Source organism: Microcebus murinus, chromosome 2, assembly GCF_040939455.1.
Source record: "Microcebus murinus isolate Inina chromosome 2, M.murinus_Inina_mat1.0, whole genome shotgun sequence".
In the NCBI taxonomy this organism is placed as follows: Eukaryota; Metazoa; Chordata; class Mammalia; order Primates; family Cheirogaleidae; genus Microcebus; species Microcebus murinus.
The window spans coordinates 5162042-5181731 of NC_134105.1; the positions used below are offsets into that span (position 1 = coordinate 5162042).

General features: G+C 55.1%; 1 protein-coding gene across 2 annotated transcripts in view; it reads right to left on the reverse strand.

The window, feature by feature from the left end:
* Window positions 1-1404: 1404 nt before the first annotated feature.
* The window catches only part of CTNNBIP1 (catenin beta interacting protein 1), a 48385-nt gene continuing 30099 nt past the window's right edge, over window positions 1405-19690 (reverse strand). For both annotated transcript variants that reach the window (XM_075993863.1, XM_075993866.1), the window contains one exon: window positions 1405-3917. In XM_075993863.1, coding sequence (XP_075849978.1) covers window positions 3859-3917 — 59 coding nt within the window. In that variant the 3' untranslated portion in view covers window positions 1405-3858. The remainder of the gene's footprint in view (window positions 3918-19690) is intronic.

Here is a 19690-nt window from a genome sequence, read left to right on the forward strand (position 1 = left end):
CCCCTCCCAGCCAGCCCCAGCCCCTGCCCAGGCTCAGTCTGGCCCAATCCTGCTCACTGGGGTCATACCCGGCGTGCACTGCACCTAGGAAGGTGCACCCAGTAGGTTGCCTGCTGTGTGGACTGAGGGTCCCTAAAAGCCCAATGCTGCCCCTAGTATTTTCCCTCCATCTGCTCAAATGTCCCTGACTCAGTTTACGTGGTCTACTTCCCATCACGGGCCCAACAGGTTAGACAGCTCTGGGAGGAGGACTCCCTCCCAGTGCCAGTTCCAAGCTCTCTCCGGGGACCGGCAGGTGGGACCAGGGCCAGCCAGTCCCTCCCTCTGCTCAGTGGCCCAGCTTAGAAGGGCTGATTAACTGCAAGGTTGACAGTGTCACTCAGAACACTGGGCAGGGGCGGGTGCCACACATCATTTAAACCACATGGGCCTTTGAATATGTCTCTATGCGATTTGTGGCTAACACAGAACCTTTGTCTTTCTCTCAAGGACTACAAACTCCTTCCCGGACAAGAAGTTAACAGAGAAAGGCAGAGCAACACAATATAAGGGTGAACGTTAGCAATTTGAAGAGAGAAGGGACTAATTTGTGAGGTAGTGAGTTCCCCACCAAAGGCTGGACAAGCTGTTTTCAGGGGGGACTTGTGCATGTGGCCCCTGAATGAGCTGCTAAATGAACTAGCATCTCCTCCAACACCAAGATGTAACGATGTAGACTGTGCCACGGTACCCACATTCCGTAAACTCCACAGCCTCTAGGACCCAGTGCAAATCTTTGGAAAGAAATGGAAGCAGTGATCCTATGTAAATAGAAGGGGAAAAAAAAAAAAAAAAGAGACCTAAAACGGGATTAGGAAGGGTAGAAATGAAAATCTCTAGAAAATGCTTCCAAAGCAAAAATTCCTCAAGCAGAAATGATTTCAGCCTCCAAACTTGAACATACAGCTGAACAGCAGTAAGTCTGCGTCTGGGATGACGGAAGGGACAGATATTCGCTCGGACTTCTGCAGCAAGCATTGTAAGAGCAGTGCCGTCACACAGGCCCTTGGGGTGTCTCGGATAGTGGGGTCCCCACACCCTCGTGGAGTGCTTGTGCGAGCACGGGAGGGCCGGGCTGCCCCCGAAGGTCACTGCTCTCGGCCGAGTCTGGGGTGATTTCCGGAATCTCCAGGTCAAAAGGGGGCTCAACCTTCCCAGGGACCTGAGTCGGGACGGGCAGGTCTGGAAATTCGTCCAGACCCCGAGCCTCCATCCAGGTTGCAGACGCTCCTCAGACTTGGCATTGTCCTCGTGGCCGAGCCTCCTGGGGAGCCGGGGCCCCAGGGCGGCAGGGCCCACGTGACAGGGGGAACGCGGTCAGGGCACCCGACTCAGAGGGACAAACCTGCTCAGCTCACATGCCACGCTATGAAAAATCTTTATTGTTGATTTTTTTTCTCCGACAGATATATTTTTAGTTGAAATATGAAGCCACAGCAACACTTTGACTTTTCTTCTTCAGAAGACGAGACAGGCCTGAGCCGTCCCTGTTACAAGAGCGAGGCCGGTGACAGTGACAAAGGCAGGCCAAGGCGGAGAACCGGCTCGCCCAGGGATCCCCCAGGGCTGGGGCCCCGCCTGTGAGCTGCAGGTACAGAGAGGGGGCAGCCAGCAATGCGGGCCTGGACACCTGACTCCAGCCGCTACGACCAGGGGTGGGACAGGCTGGAGAACTCACCTTTCCTACAGGGGCTGGGCCGGAGCTCCAGGCCGCTGAGCTGGGAGTGTGTGTGCATGTGTACGTGTGTGCACATGTGTAAGTGCACGTGTGTGTGGGTGTGCATGTGTGTGTGCACCATCACACGCACTGCCCCTGCTGGGGATGGGCTGCAGCCGTCTCCCTGCTGTCCTTGTCCCTGGGGAATCAATGGCCTTGCGGGTTAACTGTCAGCTAACCAGGGCCGGGGCCCGGTGTGTGGTGGAAGACACGTGTCTTAGCCGTGTTGCTCATATCCTCCTTCTGCAACGAGGCTGGTGACGCCAGAGCACAGCGTGGACTACCCGTCGACAAGGGGGCTCTCCAGGGCTCGGACATTTGGGTCCTGTGGGCTCCATGACACTTAGGAGCCTCTGAGGCCCTCAGCCCCAAACCCTGAGAAAGAAGGACTTGGCTCTGAGAGTGTCCTCCCAGCTCCAGGTACCCAGGGCGAGAAAGGAGCCTCAGCCACCTACCACCGCAGGGGGAGGGCGGAGGCTCCCGCCCTGAGGCCTGCGACTTTCTCCAGCCACCATCCCAGAACCCACTGCTGCGGGAGCCACAGGGAGGTGGGAGGACCGCCTGCTGGGAAGGCGGCGGCAGGTGGGAGGGTTCGGGGCTCCTGCACGAACATCAGACCTGGGCCCCACCCGCTCAAGGACTGCTGCTCTGTGATTCTGGGGCTGGTCTGGGGGCCAGGCGGATGGGACCTCCTCAGTCAAGGCCTAGCCAGCTGTCCTGGTGGGCACTTCGCAAATAAACAACGACACTGTCCCTTCCAGGAGGACATGGAGAGAGACCCTTGCAAAGGCAGTGCGGTGGCGGGCACGGGCCGAGGATGAGAGAAGTCCAGCGCCGGCCACCGTGGGAGCCTGGCTGGGGGAAGTCTGGAGCCAAAGGTCCCCTGGGCCTTGTGAACCAAGCTGGGGCTTTGATGTGGGTTTCGAGAGACTCCGGCTAGATGGCCTCCAGGATCTCTTGGGGTCTCACAGCTGGGAGCAGCTCCTCCCTTTACAGGAGGAGCCCCGAGGCGAGCCCTCAGGAAGGGGTATGCAGAAGGATGCAGAAGGATGGACAAGAGGACAGAGCGGCCAGCCCACGCAGCTCTGCTGAGCGCAGCGGGAGGCGAGGCCTGGACAGGTCTGAGCACTCCCGCTCTCACCAGGGACGCTGGCCGGCTGCCAACTCATGGGAGCGATGAACATCAATCCTGCTAATGGCCACCTCTAGGCTCCGGGCTGCTCATTCAGGACAACACAAGCTTTTTGGGGGCCCTGTTTTCCAGCTGTGGGCCCTGCTCAGGGTCCTCGGGGTCCCCTTGCTGGTGGAGGCAGGTGTGGTCATCAGAGCAAACGCGCTCTCCAGGTGGACCCCCCGGCCCAGAACAAGCAGCAGAGTGGGGTGACTCCATGGCAACGGGAGTCACGGGTGAGCCAATGGGAAACCAAACACACAATCGAAAGCCAATCAACTTCAAACACAGACCCCAAGCCTGAAGGCAGCAGCAAGCTCTTCGTGTAATAAATATTGCAAAGCGCACTTGGTTTCTGTCTTTCTTTTTTTTGTTGTTGTTGTTTTCAAGTCAAATATAACAACTAACGTCTCAGACCCTGTTTTCTGCATTCAAAATAGAGAGGCTGTTGATATCAGCAGAACACCTGCAGCCAATCAAAGAAAAAAAGAAACAACCATTTCCCATTAACCAGCCAATCAGAATCCCTTTCCAGTTTAAGCAGCCAATCGAACCTCTTCACATTTCTGAAAAATGACCTAACTAAAGCACCAGAGCTCGGACAGCTTCCTGGGAAGCCAGATACCGAGGCGCAAATTTTTAAAAAAATAAGAGTCAGAAATAAAAATAAAAGGTTTCTGTTGGTCAAGATTTAAAAATAAAAAGGTTTCTTCCTGCAGCCAATCATGAGTCCATCCCTTTAAGCCAATTGTGAACGCACCACTGGTGGCCCCCTGGATGCCAGCCCGCTGCTTGGCCATGGGTGGGGAGGGATGGGGCGGGGCGGGGCGGGAGCAGGGGGAGGTGGGGCAGGGTGGTTTGCTGCCACTCAGCCGGCCCAGAAGCCACGCAGATCTCTTGGCCCTTCCAGGGTGTTTCAACGGGTTTGCAGCTACTGCCTCCGGTCCTCCGTCTCCGACCTGGAGAACGCCATCACCACGTCCTCTGCACCTGCAGACCAGGAGACAAGAACTGCTGACAGGGCTTCCAGGACCGAGGGACAGCGAGGAGGCTGTGGCCCTGGCTGGGGCATCGGCTCACCAGTATCGTGGTGCTTTCTGAGGACAGAGAGCTTCTGAGGAAGTCCCCCTCTCCTCTGGTCTTCCCTGCAGCCTGGCAGGGGGGTATGGCTGCGGGGCTGAGGCTTGCTCAAGGCCACACAGCCGAGAGGTGAGACAAGACAAGGACTCAGGTCTTCTTGGCCTGGAGCAGGGCCCGGCTCTGCTCACCTCCCTTGCTCCAAGGTCGCCAAAGCTGGGGGACCCTTGGGAGTCTCCCTCTTTCTTCTTAAGACTCACGTCTTGATCCCTTTGGAGGATCTTGCTTATGATCATTTTTAATAGCCATTCCTCTTTGCAACAGCTTATCCTTTGCCTAAACCCAACACCTGTTCAAAGGAGCACGGCCGGGCCCACTTCCAGCCTGCTGCCCGCCTGCCTTTGAGACAGACAATGCCCATGATCCTTACTATAATTTTTCTTAATCCTGAATTTGAGATTCTGGCCCAGGTGCTCATGAAATCACTTCCTTTGTCTTGTTTTCCAGAAGACAGGCTCTGACATGCAGCCAGAAAAGGCAGCAGGAAGGAGGGAAAGAGCTAGGAATGCTGGCCTGCCTCCCCCAGAGCTGCTTGGGGCGGAAGGAGTGGCCTGTGGCCAGCCGGCCCCTGCAGGACAAGAGAGGTGACCTTTGGGGTCCCAACCTGACTGCCTGTCCCTGGGTCTTGCTGCTGTCTCCCCTGTTTTAAAAGGGCGCCTCTTTGCTGGGCCCTGAACAGTAACAGTCGGGCTGCCCGCGGCCTTTCTGACATCTCCTCCGTGCTGCTGCAGGAATTCTCCCCGGAGGGGGCGGATGGGAACAGCAGAGACAGGAAAGGCCACCCAAGGGCGAGGGCTGCGGGGCGGTACACAGTGGGGCTCCTGGCGTGTGAAGCGGAGTCCGGCATAGGGTTGGCCGGCTTTGCCACTCCACAGAGGGTCTCCCCTCGCCAGCACCTCGGTCTGACCTCCTTCCTCACTGCTCCTTCCAGAGAGGCGGCTCCCAGCTGTGGGGAGGGCTGCACAGGAGGGCCCAACCACAAGGATGCACCACCACAACCTCGTCACCTCCCCACCGCATCCTGCCTCCATGGGCTTCCGCCCTTACCAGCACAACCTCTATTCCCGAAAAGGGAAATAAGCTTCTAGAAAGGAGTGCAGGTCGTCTGGCTTCTTGGGAAGGGGCTTCTTTGCCCAGGAAGCCCTACTAATCCTTCCCCGGTCTTCTCAGGAACATTCTGTTCTCGCCTCAGTCCTAGGACCACGCAGTATCACTGCAGGCAGAATTTTCCTAGCAACCGCGGGATCCAAGATTACATCACAGCCTGCACGGCAGCTGAGCTGGTTACCTAACAGATGCCGACTTTCCCGGGTGCTGCCTCCCGCTCCCTGCTCCGGAGGGGGTGGAGGGCGGCACTGGGGTGGGGGGAGTTGCCGGCAGAAGATGCCTCGGTGCCAATGCACGGCGGCAGCCCACTCGCATCTCTCCTCGCCTGCCTCGTGGGCTTTCTCGGAGGGACCTGGGCCTCTGCAGTGAGCTGCAGGCACAAAAATAGCGCTGGCTGCCCCAGGAGGGAATGAGGAGTCTGCAGAGGGAACGGGCCACCGGCTTCTCGGAGGAGCCCAGACCCAGGGCTCCCGAGGCAACTCGCCGCCTGCCCGGGGTGTGGACCTGTCCTGTGCTCTGGAGAGTGGGAAGAAAGTCACCTTCTCAAGGTCACCCAGGGACTTGATGGCAATTTAACAAGACACCTGAAGGGAAGGGTTTGCGAGAGCCCCACCCCTCCCACACTGCCAGCTGGCCGCCCCCTCCCTGGCTGGGTGGGGAGGCGGGGAGTCCACAGCTAGCATTTATAGAACCTCCCACCGCGCGCCTGGGCCGGTGGGGAAAGGGCCCGCTGAGCTGCTGCCCACCCACCCTGTGCCCCGTTCTGTTCCTAAAGATAAAGGACTGCCGTTTTCTGGGCCTCACCACAAGGATCTGCTCTCCTTTGGGGCCAAAGAGGGGCAGGCTCTGCTCTTTGGAAGCATTCTCTGACCTATCCTTTTTTTTTTTTTTTTTTTCTGAGATAGGATCTGGCTCTGTTGCTCAGGCTGGAGTGCAGTGGCATCATAAGGGCTCACTATCGCTCACTGCAACCTCAAACTCCTGGGCTCAAGCGATCCTCCTGCCTCAGCTTCCTGAGTAGCTGGGACTACAGGCATGCACCACCACACCTGACTGATTTTTCTATTTCTTTTTACATTTATTTATTTATTTATTTATTTATTTTTGAGACAGAGTCTTGCTCTGTCACCTCGGCTAGACTGCCGTGGCATCAGCCTAGCTCACAGAAACCTCAAACTCCTGGGCTCAAGCAATCCTTCTGCCTCAGCCTCCTGAGTAGCTGGGACTACAGGTGTGCACCACCACGCCCAGCTAATTTTTTCTGTTTTTAGTTGTCTGGCTAATTTCTTTTTATTTTTTTAGTAGAGATGACGGGGTCTCCCATTTTCTCAGGCTGGTCTTGAACTCGGGACCTCAAGCAATCCTCCCACCTCAGTCTCCCAGAGTGCTATGATTACAGGCATGAGCCACCATGACTGGCCTACTTTTTTTTTTTTTTTTTTTTTTTTTTTAGAGACAGGGTCTGGCTATGTTGCCCAGGCTGGTGTTGAACTCCTGGCCTCAAGCGATAATCCTGCCTTGGCCTCCCAAAGTGCTGGGGTTAAGGTGTGAGCCACTGTGCTTGGCCTGAGCCATCCTTACCATGGGCTGGCCAGGTACTCATTGTTCGGTGAGGTCTGCCCATGAACCTGACAGGCCTCTAGGAGAGGACGCTGTTTCCCTCTTCTCTACGAAATTTGCACCAGTTACCGAATAGGGAGGAGGAGCTGCTCAGTTAGTTATCATGATTCTGTTCCTTAGAGCTAGAGTTTTAGAGCCAGGAGGGACCTCAGAGGTTGAGTCCTGAGGTCTCTCCTTCTCTTTTGAAGGCCAGCATATGGTGGCTCCTTTAGGTGCCCTATTGCAAAGATGACAGCAGGCCGACCTACTGCCCCGCGCCCCCAGTCACGGCTCCTATCCCATTTCACAGATGAGGCTTTGTCCTCCCTCTTGGTACCTCTGCTGACACCGTCAGAACTTGGGCTCAGAGCTTCTGTTTGTCCCTTCCCAGCAGAAGCTGGTGAGTGCAGGAGGGGAGGGGGTTCTTCTCCCCTGTTCCACACTCTCTAACACATTAAAAGATAACGATACGCTGGGTGTGGTGGCTCACATCTGTAATCCTAGCACTTTGGGAGGCCGAGGCAGGAGGATCACTTGAGGCTAGTTCAAGACCAGCCTGAGCAAGAGCGAGACCGTATTTCTAAAATAAATAGAAAAATTAGCTGGGTGTGGTGGCACATGTTTGTTGTAGTCCCAGCTGCTTGGGAGACTGAGGCAAGAGAACTGCTTGAGCCCAGGAGTTTGAGGTTACAGTGAGCTATGATGATGCCACTGCACTCTAGCCTGGGCAACAGAATGAGACCCCATCTCAAAAAAGAAAAAAAAAAAGATAAAGATAGCCAAAACCATATTGTTAACTGGAAACTTAAAAAAAAAAAAAAAAAAAAAAAAAAGATAGCCAAAATTAGATGACAACATGACAAGAGAAAAGAAAACTACAGGTAAGAATCTCTTATGAATACAGATGCAAAAATGCCAACAAAATGCTAGCAAATTGAATAGAGCAAGAGATAAAAATGATTATGTACCCTAACCAAGTGAGATTTATCCCAGGAATGCAAGGTTGGTTTAACGTCTGAAAATCAATTAATAAATATACCATTATCAACAGAATAAAGGACAAAAACCATACAATCACCTTAATACACAGAAAATGCATCTGACAAAATTCAACATCTTTCTATGATAAAAACACCCAATAAACTAGGAATAGAGGTTGGGAACTTCCGCCAGGCACAGTGGTGTGCACCTGCAGTCCCAGCTACTTGGGAAGCTGACGCAGGAGGATTGCTTGAGCCTAGGAGTTTGAGACCAGTCTGGGCAGTGCAGGGAGATCCCCTCTCTAATTAAAAATGAACAACAGAAGAACTGGGGAACTTCCTCAACCTGACACAGGGCACCTATGAAAACCCCACAGCTATTATTATGTTTCATGGTGAAAGCTCTCCCTAGCAAGATTAAGAACAAGGAAAGGATGTCCGCGTTTACCGTTTCTATTCAATATTGTCTTGATGGTTCATTTCAGGGCAATTAGGTAAGAAAAAGAAATAAAAGGCATCTAGAGTGGAAAGGAAGAAGTAAAACTATCTCTATTTGTAAATGGTATACCTTGTATGTAGAAAATCCTAAGGAATAAACTAAAAAACTACTAGAACTAACAAACGAGCTAAAGTTGCAGGATACAAGATCAATATGCAAAAATTAATTGTCTTTCTATGCACTAACAATGAACAATCTGAAAGTGAAATTAAGAAAATTCCATTTAGAAAAAGAAAATAATTCCATGTACAATAGCATTAATAATAAAATACTTAGGAATAAATTTAACAAAGGGCAAAATTTGCACTCTGAAAAGTATAAACATAATTGAAAGAAATTCAACACAATTCCCATCAAAATACCAGCTGCTTTTTTTTTTTTTTTTCCAGAAATTGACAAGCTGGTCCTGACATTCACGTGGCAACACAAGGGACCCAGAATAACCAAAACTGTCTTGAAAAAGGAGAACAAAGGTGGACTCACATTTCCCGATTCCAAAACTGACTGCAAAGGTACAGCAGTCAAGACTTGGGGTACTGACACATGGATAGACACGTAGAACAGTGGAAGAGAAAAGAGAGTTCAGAAATAAACCCTCCCATTTACGGCAGTTGGCTTTAGACAAGAAGGCCATGGCAATTCAGTGGGAAAGAACTAAATGTGTGGGTGCTGGGACAGCTGGATAGTCACACACAAAGGGTGAAACTGGATCCTTACCTCGAAGCCTATACAAACTTAACTCACAATAGATCAATGACCTAAATATAAGAGATAAAGTTATAAAAGTCTTAGAAGAAAAAACAGAATTAAATCTTCATGACTTTGGGCTAAGAAATGGTTTCTTAGACACCTAAAGCTTAAGCAAAAAAAGAAAAAAAATAGACTTTATCAAGATTAAAAACTTTTGTGCTTCAAAGGATACCATCAAGAAAGTGAGCCAGGAGCAGTGGCTCACGCCTGTAATCCTAGCACTCTGGGAGGCCGAGGCGGGCAGATTGCTGAAGGTCAGGAGTTCGAAACCAGCCTGAGTGAGACCCTGTCTCTACTAAAAATAGAAGGAAATTAATTGGCCAACTAAAAATATATAGAAAAGAAAATTAGCCGGGCATTGTGGTGCATGCCTGTAGTCCCAGCTACTCGGGAGGCTGAGGCAGAAGGATTGCTTGAGCCCAGGAGTTTTGAGGTTGCTGTGAGCTAGGCTGACGCCATGGCACTCTAGCATGGGCAACAGAGTGAGATGCTGTCTTGGGGAAAAAAAAAAGAAAGTGAAAAGACAACCCACAGAATGGGAGAACATTTTTGCAAATCATGTATCTGGTAAGGGACTGTTATCCAGAATACATAAAGAACTCTTATAACTCAATAATAAAAAAGTAAAAACAATCCAATTCTAAAAAATGGGCAAAGAACTTGAGTAGACACATCTTTAAAGGTGACAATGTACATCTATTATGTATCAATAAAAAGAACATATATAAATGGCCAAAAAGCACACGAAGAGATGCCCAACATCATCAGTCATTATGGAAACACAAATCAAAACCACAAGGAGACACAGCTCACACCCAACGGTATGGCTAGAATCAAAAACACAGGCGGTAGCAAGTGTTGACAAGGACATGGAGCACTGGGGACCCTCACAGGCTACTGGCGGGGATGTCAGATGGTGCAGCTGCCAAGCCAGCTCCACAGTCTCCCCCATCTCCGCGGACAGCTCCTCCACCCTCTGGCTGCTCAGGCCAGAGCCCTGGGGTCTTCCCGATCGCCCTGTCTCTCACACACACACACACACACACACACACACACACACACACACACACACACGAGTCAGCAAGTCCCGCTGACTCTACTGCAAGGTGAACGCTGAACACATCACCACCTCTGCCACCACCGCCCTGGTCCAGGCCACTCACTCCCCTCACTGGACTCCTGAGTCCTTGATCCCCCCCCCCGCCCGGCCCCCGATGGGCCATTCTCCACACAGCAGCCAGAGGGGAGTTTTTAGAAACATTAAGTCGGCTCCTGCCATACCTTTGCTGAAAACCCCTCGGCGGCTTCCTACTGTGAGATTTCCCACCATACTCAACAAGAACGCCCAGCCCCTCCCTGCGGCCTACAAGTCCCAGACGCGCCGGCCTCTGGCTGCCTCTTCGCCTCCCTTTATGCACCTCCCCCGCTCACGGCTCCATCTGTGCGGCCCCTGGCCGTCCACCAGCCACAAGTCACTTGCACCTCAGGACCTTTGCACTTGCTGTTTTCTTTGCCTCAATGCTCCTATCCAAGCTCACCCGTCACAGTTCTCGCACTTGGTGGAGGCCCTTCCCTCCCTGCCTGCAGCCTCAGTGTCTGCTTCTGAGGTCGTCTTCAGCTCCTCCGTGCTCCCCACAGTTATACACTGATCTGACCGTCATCTCCCCCGGAACGTACCTCTCACGTGATCAGGGACTTTGTCTTGTCCACTTACACATGTGCAGCACCGGGAGAGCTCCCGGGACACGGCTGAATCCTGATTTTACAGGCCAGGAAGCTGGAGCTCAGAGGGACAAGGCAGCTCGGCGAATCACAGGCAGGAGGAGGACCCGGACTCAGACCCCAGAGCCCAGGCCTTCGCCACGTCTCGGCACTTCGTCATTTCTTCTTAGAAGGGAAATGACTGACCTGCCCCAGTCACCCGGAGCACGGAGGCAGGGCAGGACTCCTGGCAGAGACTGTGCCATCCACCTGCCCCCATCAGAATGGAACTAAGACCCAGGATTTAAAAATACCTCCAAAGCATCCCAGGGTCACCTTGGAAAGAATTTGACATGGAACCTGGAGCACCAACCTGGAGGAGCCCTGGCCCCTGATGCCTGACCCCTGTGCCCACCGTGTCCCTACTTCCTGCCCTCCCCTGAGCCCGGACCCCCACCCCACCTTCTGCTCACAAGCTCCCAGGCTCACCTGCCTTGGAACGCAGGGCCAGCGTGCTGGCAAGAGCACCGCTCTCCGAACCAGGGCAGGGCCCCAGCAGGCCCTCCCATCCCACGCCCAATGCCAGCTTTGCCCCTTTGACAGAGCCCAAGTCAAGTGACTAGGGAGAAAAAAATGACAAATATGCAGGAGCTTAGAAAAGGCAAGCTGGCCCCCGACTGGGGGCGGGAGACAGACAATGGGAGCTCTGGACGTTTTCGGATTCGCACCAGCAGAGTTGGAAGCCCAGCTTGGGCTCAAGCCAGCACTCCCCCAGGCCTACCCAACCCGCTGCAGGGAGCAGTGCGGTTCGAAGAAAGGCCCCAAAGTCTGCTGAGAATCAGTCTTGCTATTTGAGGCTCTGAGGTGAAGACGTTCAAAGGTCCTTTCCTGAGTTCACAAGGCAGCTCGATGCATTTCCTGAACTGCCAGAGTGTGCCCCTGTGGGCCGCGTGGGATCACAGTCGGGGCAGTGGTAGCGGATGGAAAAGGACAGAGAAGAGGAGCGTGGGGAGGCTGAAGCCCTGAAGGCTGACCCGTGGCGCCAGGGCATTTCACAGACCTGGCCGGGCAGATCCCAGGGAGGCCCTTGCCCTCTTCCAGGAAATTCTGGAGAAGCTCAGCGCTGCACTAGTCCGTAATCTGCACACCAGGGAACAGGCCAGTCCCAGGCCACACGGGTGAAATGTGGCAGACACAGGCCCGTGGCACTGATCTGTGGGCCCTGCTGCCCCGCCAGCTGCCTCACTACAGCATCGTCGACGCAGGTGGGCTCTGGGCTCTGCTTTCACAGCCTCCGTTCCACCAAAGCACCTGGTGCAAGAGGGGCCAGCTGGCCCCCCACCCCAAGAACTTTGTCCTGCTCAGAGCTGGGTGCCCAAAGGTAGCCAGGGAGAAACAAAACAGACCTGAGGGTAAACCCTATCCCCCAAATTGATGAAGGTACAAAGAGCCTGGCTCAACTCCCAAAGTACAGGCCCTCAAAGAGACCCACGGATCAGGCAGGGCACAGCCCTGTACTTTGTCACTGGAAAAAACAGGGGACTCCCAGGAGTGGCAGCAGCCACAGACGGACACTCTCTCACCACCCACTTAGGAGCCAGGGCTCCTGCGAGCCCAGCCCCCCATGACCGAGCGCCCTGGGACAGGAACGGGGAGCCTCTGCCACACCATCCCGCAGGACCCCTTGCTACTAGAACTTAGCAGGACAGTGCCGCACATTCTGGGGTCAGGTACCCCCTGGCCTCCTGAACTAAGGGGGTTACACCTTCCTAATGAGGGTAAGCTACTAGAGCCTGGAAACTCAGAAATATGACCCTGAAACCCCGAAGTCTCCAAATTAGCATGGCTGATGGGGGAAACTCCCTTTGAAGTCACCGTGAGTGCAGGAGCTAACTCTGGCTAAGTGCTTCAGAATCGTCCAGGGACCATCACCTGCCAAGCCAGGGCCCAGCCTCGATGCACACAGCAGACCAGGCCACAGAAGAAACATGACCACATGTCCCTGAGTGTCCAAGGCGATTCCAATGCTGGATGCCCTATCCCCTTCTCTGGCCATATGCTTTTGGTTGCGGTACCTCCTCCTCCCCCATGAGCTCATTATCTTGCTGTCAATACCAACTGGCGACTGCTACCCGGCTGCCCAAACTGCAGTGGCTTAGCTACAGCTCTGGGGAAATGCTGCCTGGAAAAACAGGTCCCAGATGTTCCTCCAAAGGGAAGAGTTTCCAAAGGGGATAAGGCTCAGTGCCACCCCAGACTGGTCCTCCTACCAGACAAACCAAGACCCGCTGGGTGGCAAGTGCCGTTTTTAGCAGCCGGGGCTGAGTGTTGAATACATCTCGGCTCTGATGCCCCAGAGTTCCCAGGGGATGGCTTTTACCCTGAGACGGTACGACATTCTGGTTGCTATGGGGACAGAGGCCACCGATCCACCAAGGCCTCAGCAGCCAAAGCAGCACCAGGCTCAGCGGCGCCCAGCGGGCTCTGGGCTGACAACCACCACCACGGGCACGAGAGGCCACTGGGAGGCAGGCCATGTCGCCCAGCGCTGTTTGCACAGGGCTGGGACTCTGAGCCACCGAGCCATCTCTCGGCAGAGGCATTGGACCTCTTGGACCAGCCATCAGAAACTCAGGAGGCAGCTGAAGGGCCTCCCCAGGATTGGGCTCCCTGGGTGTACCCTAGTAGCAAGGCCAAGCAGCTGGACCTGGGTCTGACCCTGACTAGCTGTGTATCCCATGGGAAGTCTCTGCACCTCCAGCCTCAGTTTACTCATCTGCAAAGCGTGAACAGCATCTATCCCACCGACCTGGCTGGCCATAAGATAACACCCACAGCATAAATCCTCAGAAACAGCACCCCGTGGGGTCACAACCTGGGGATCTGCTAGACCCACTCAGTTCTAATCCCAGAGGCACTTCCCACACCCACCTACCTGGCCCTGTTCTCACCCTCCCATTCCCCTGAGCCACAAACACACACACACACACACACACACACACACACACACACCCTTTCTGGTATGTTTTTCCAGGTGAGGTGCTAGTTCAAATTCTCCTCAGTCACATTCTTTGGTTCCCCAAAACATCAGCTCTCCTAGACCAGGGAGCTCGACTGTGCCGAGAAGGGGCAGAGGGGACCAAGCCTGCATCTGAAGTCCTGGCATATTCTCAAATTTTAGTGGGCATCAGAATCACATCACCATGGGGGCCTGTTTAAAATGCGGTCCCCAGCTTGTCTGGCAGGCATTCTGATTCCGTGCGGCTGTCGTGGGGCCCGGGAGTTTGCATTATTACCGGGTACCCCTGGTGACCCGGTGTGCAGTCTGGGGACACTCTGAGAGCCTGACACCACAGGCTAACCCGCCCTGCACCGCTGTCCCTTCTTGGCCAGCATTTGGAAACAGAAGGCCGACAACATCCTTCTTGCTCACGTGTTCTTCCAGGCCCAGTGCAAACAAATCCTTTTCTCTGTGGCTTCCTAGGTGGTGTCCCCTCCCTTAGAATCGTCACACTTGGATCTGCGTGTCAGGGCTCTTTGTGCCTTAGGTCCTGCGTCTGTCCGCCCTGCTGCACCAGCAGCCCGAGGCCGGGGTCTCGTCTCGGCAAAGTGCGCGGCGCTTAGCCACGATGAGCTAATGAGAACGCAGCTGTCCTACTGCTGGACCGCGGGCCCCCAGTGCTTCCTCCACGACAGGGCCCGCTTCTTACCAGGGCGTCAGGGGGGTAACGTGGAGTCCTACGAGGGGCTTCTGTTCTCAGCTGGGAGCAGCAGAGCCCGTTACGCTGGGTGCAGAGGGGCCCAGCGGCCGGCACGGAGCCCGAGCCCGGGCGTGCTGGCGGAGCGGCCGCCTGCGTCTCAGCACACTGCGCTGTCTTGGGATTTCTCCCTTCTCCGTGACACAGTTGCGTACCAAATCCTCCTGGTTGATTTGTTTGATTAAATACATAGGTGATTTTTGGTTCCAATTTTGTTATTAGGTTACAGGTAATTCTCATGTAAGTGTTGATTAAAGCTGAAAAAGATTAGCTCCCCATCCCATAGACCGGAACTCTCCCTGGGCCTGGCTGCAGTTTCAGCGCAGAGGCTGTTGTCGCCCGGAGCCTCTGGGAGAGGCCTGGGGGCCACACGCGGGGAGAGAGGGGACGCGGGAACCCGGCAGTCCGTGCAAGCAGCGCTGGTGCCGGGACACGGGAGGAGCCACTGAGTTTGCGCGTTAGCCCAGCAAACCGCTGCTCTGAGCCAGGCGCTGGACTGGGGGCTGGAAGGTGTGGCCGTGACCACGGCACAGACCCTGGCCCCAAGGGGCTCCGCAGAAGAAAAGATTGGCAGGAGCTCAGGGCATCTGCTGACCCTGGCAGGGGTCAAGAGGGCTTCATGCAGGAAGTGAAAAGGAGGGGCTGGAAGGCTGCGGGGGAGGATTCCAGAGAGAGCTTTCCACACTGGGCTGTGAAATGGGGACGGCCGTGCCAGCACCCCTACCCGCAGGGCTGCGGAGAGGGTCAAGGGGCAGCGAGCGGAGGCCGAGTCCGCCGTGAAGCGCTGTGCAAAGGGGAGGACGCTCCCGCGGAGCCTGGCTCCCCGCCGTGACCACAGCTATTTTAACAAGGTTCCCAGTGCAACCCTGAGACCAAGTGACCTACTTCGGGTTCTCTGGCAGCAGACCCTGAACCAACAGCCTCAGCTTCCAAAGGGGAAAGTCAGCAGAGCCCTGAGAAAGCCCAGCTGGCCACAGCTGGGGGGAACCTTCCCTGGAAAGTCTCTTGGAAAAATGAGTGTGACCGACAGGGGGCTGGAACAGGCCTGAGGAGCGGCGAGGAGAAAGGCAGAGGCAGCCCAGGGCGCGTCTCCGGGAGGCCCCCGGGCAGTGAAAGGACAGGGAGCTCCCTGGACCAAATGAGCCATGTCTAGGCCGGGTCCCTCACAGCCCCAGGACACCTCAGTAAGGGCTGATCCAAGGCCCTGCATGAGGATGACGGGCCTGCAGGCAACTGGCTGCAGGGTGGCCTTTGCAAAGTGCCATCGGGGCCTGGAATTGGCACTTGCTGCACCCCTGGTGCGGTGCTCAGGCAGGCAGAGACCCAAGCTCTCGAAGAACCAGCACAGTCAAAGACACCCGCGGGTGGGGGCCCCGGGATAAAATGGTAGCAGAAAGCTCTTTCCCATTTGCTCTGCCCTCTTCTGAAAGAGGACGCAGCTGCCTAAAGGCACCCGTTCCCCAGGTAAACACTGCCCTGCTTCCAAAAGCACAAGGCCAGTAAGTCACTCCTAGAATCCATCTTAAAATAAATGATGAAGATTTACATGCGATGATGTTCGGTGTTCGCCACACCCTGGGCCCACACTGGCTCTATGTCCTTGAGCTCCTTAACCTCTCTCAGTCTGTTCTCTCAACTTGACCTACCTCTCAGGGCTCTGGCGAGGATTCTCTGCAACAATCCTGTGTGTTACTTGGCAAACCATCTTGGCTTGATGAATGTTTGCCATTATTTTATGACTAATGGTGAAAATGAGAAATGAACGTCCAACGGGAAGGGACTGGTCGATAAATCATGGCACAGACATACGCCTGCATATCATGCAATCGCTAAAACGTTTTCTTGAAAAACATTAAGAGCACAGTAAAATTATCATAAGTAAAAAAAAAAAAATAATGGGTGTTAAAATAGGTATACTGTATGTTAAAAGGTTTATACTGTATAGTTCCAACTTGGTGACAGAGAAACACACATGTTTTTAAAAGGCACCCACCTATAGTCCCAGCTACTTGTGAGGCTGAGGCCAGGGGATCCCTTGAGCCCAGGAGTTTGAGACCAGCCTGGGGAACACAGTGAGACTCTGTCTCAAAAAAAAAAAAAAAAAAAATGCTGGCTGGGAACAGTGGCTCACAGCTGTAATCCTAGCACTCTGGGAGGCCGAGGTGGGAGGATCACTTAGGGCCAGGATCGCTTATATCCCCAGCCTGAGCAAGAATGAGACCCCATCTCTATAAAAAATAGAAAAAATTAGCCGGGCATGGTGGCGCATTCCTGTCGTCCCAGCTACTCAGGAGGCTGAGGCAGGAGGATCACTTGAGCCCAGGAGTTTGAGGTTGCTGTGAGCTAGGCTGACGCCACGGCACTCTAGCCCAGGGGACAGAGAGACTCTGCCAAAAAAAAAAAAAAATCGCTGACAGGAAATTTAACAAGGGTCATGGTGATTATGCTATGTAATTCGATTCAATCAATCCTTTAAACTTTCCTGCTGTTTCTACCTTTCCCCAGTTTTCTGCGATGACTGTGCTTTACTGCACAACCAGGAAAAACAATCAATACACACTCTAAAGGCAGCAGCACTGGCCGCGAGAAAGGCACGGACTCAGCACTCTGCAGAGCCTGCTCCGGGAAGCTGTCCCCACGCTGGGCAGCTGGCCTTTCTCAGCGAGGTGACCTTCCTGAGAAGTATGGATTTCCTCTGGTGCAAAGCCGCGTCCTCCCGCTGTCAGGTGTGCTCAGCTACCCTTCGGGACCAGGAGGCCATGCTCAGAGGACTGGCTGCCTTTCCGGCAGGCCACGGGCTCCCAGACCAGACCCCATTCGTTCACTTGCCCAGGCACGCACCGAGGGCTCTGGGGGCCCAGCCCCTGAATATGAAGATGGAAGCCACAGTCCCAAGCTTGAGGGGCTCAGAGTCTGATCAACAGGCAGACCGGGAGCAGCCAGCCAAGGTGCGCACGCCTGTGACAGGAGGGCCCGGCCTGGGATGCAGGAAGTAGGGAGGGAGGTGGGCAGTTAAGGCTGGGTTCCTGGTGGCCAAGAAGCACATGCAGAGGCAGAAAGGCGTGGACATGCAGGCTGAGTCACGCTCTGATGCTATTCTCGGTGGCCCTTTATGGTGTGAGTGAGGCTGTGGTCTTGAGGGTGGGCAGGGGGTCCTGCTCATCGTGTTAAGGGGCTGGATTTTATCCTCAAGACTACAGGAAGCCACTGAAAGATTTTTGAGCTTGGGAGAGACCTGCGGATGCCACTCTGAGCCTTCAAAAGCCACTCTGGGGGTGGAAGGTGGACCAGAGGGGGCAAGAGGAGAAGTTGAGATGCCAGGTAGGAGCCATTCACAGCAATCGAGATAAGAATCGACCCAGGCTCAGATCACCATGGGGGCTCTGAGGAGGGGAGGAAGACAGGGTGGATTTGAGATGCGCTAAGTAAGGCAGGAGAGACTAAAACAGTGTCGCCAGACCAGGGTGGGAGGTGGAAGGCAGAGCTCAAGGGTGATGTGAGAGAGGAGGAGTGGCTGTAAATACAGATGAAGCTTCGCTTGCTCACCTGCTGCTCACTTCTGCCGTGCACTGGGTTCCTAAGTTTCATGGGAAACAATTTTCCACAGACGAGGTGGGGGGGGGGGAGTTCAGGCAGTGATGCGCAGCCCAATTCCTAACAGGCCATGGACCCATACAGGCCCGCGGGCCAGGGGCTGGGAACCGCAGGTCCAAAGGACTAACCAAATCCCTGGGGGAGAGGAGTCAGGGTGAGCCCTTGGAACGCCGGGTATTTGCTGGTGCCTTGGTCAGAACACAGGATCCAGGCGGAGGAAGGGGTTCTAGGACGGGGAGGGGTGATGATTCTGGATCTGTGAGCATGGGGAGGGGTCGCTGGGGTCTCTGGGAGGATGCCCAGTTGAGAGTCACACATGAAGTTCTGAGGGTCAGGAGAGGGGTCTGGGCGGAGGAGAGAGAGAATGACCCTGGAGGATGCCAGTGTGATTAAGAGGGAAGAGGGAGGAAGGAAATGAGGGGCAGTGGGGGGGTCACGGAGGACAGGGAGGGAAAGGAGGCTGTCACTCATGGACGGTCTCAGCCCCGCAGAAGCCATGCAGGCTGGGAACTGGTAGGGCCCACTGCTCAGTACTGGGGCCTCTGCTGGAACCCCCTCCCTAAGGTGCAGGCCCACCCTGGGGTCCCCAGAACCTGCCTGGGCCCCAGCACACACTCGACAGATGTGCATGGAGGGCAGAAGCAGAGGGCGGGGCCTGGGTGTGGCTGTAGCAGGTGGAGGGGCCCACTGTGGCCTCCCAGAGTCTCTCCCTGGGTCTCAGGGAGGGGAGGGGAGCAGTGCCCCAGGTACCAGACCTCTCTAGCCCTGCAGGGGAGCGATGTGGGGCGCTATCTGGTGGGAGGGTCCCCTGGGGAGTCCTCTCTGGCTCAGGGACCTCCTGGAGCATCCGCTGAAGGACAGTGCCACCTAGTGGGCAGCAGCACTCACGCCAGGCCTCCAGGCTCTTGGCGCCAGGTGTCATTTGCTATGCTGTGAGGCCCCCAGCCCCGGGCCTGGAGGCAGCAGTCCAGGGCTTTGCCTGCGATGGCAGCACACCTGCAGCATCGGCTGCAGCCAGCACTGCCAACAGAGCAGCAGGGGGACAGGTGAGAATTTTAGCAGAGATCCACGTGGCCCCCCGGCTGACCGTGGGTGTGCTGCTGCTGGTGTGTGTGTGTGCGTGGTGTCTTGAGGCTCACTCACACCAACATAAGAGCTTGTGAAGCGCCTCCAGGCACAGCCGCCCCTCCCCGCTTCCACTCTCAGTCCATGGAACCCTTGGGGCGTCCTGCAGCAGGGTCTCCCCACGCGGCTCAGGCCTTGGCAGCCAGGTGAGAGGAGACCGTGCAGGGGTGGGGGGCGGTCTACAGGGCGCCCCAGCAGCGGAGAGCCACTCTGGCTGCCCCCTTCCGGACAATTCCTCCCCAGATCCTTCCTTGGCCCCAGGTTCAGCTCCAGGGGCCCCTCCCGAGAGACAGAGGTGTCTGTGGACGCCACCCACCCATGAGGGCCCCAACTCCGGGGCCCACGTGGTGGGTCACACCCGCCAGCCCACGGCTCATGCCCAGGTGCCAGCAGTATTGGGGCCAGGTCATCAGCTGAGGTCACTGTGACCTTCTTCAACAACTTGGCCCAGCTCATTTTTCGTCTCAACTACTGGTTCAGCTAAGCAAGATAGAGTTTCTTAAAAATATTTTT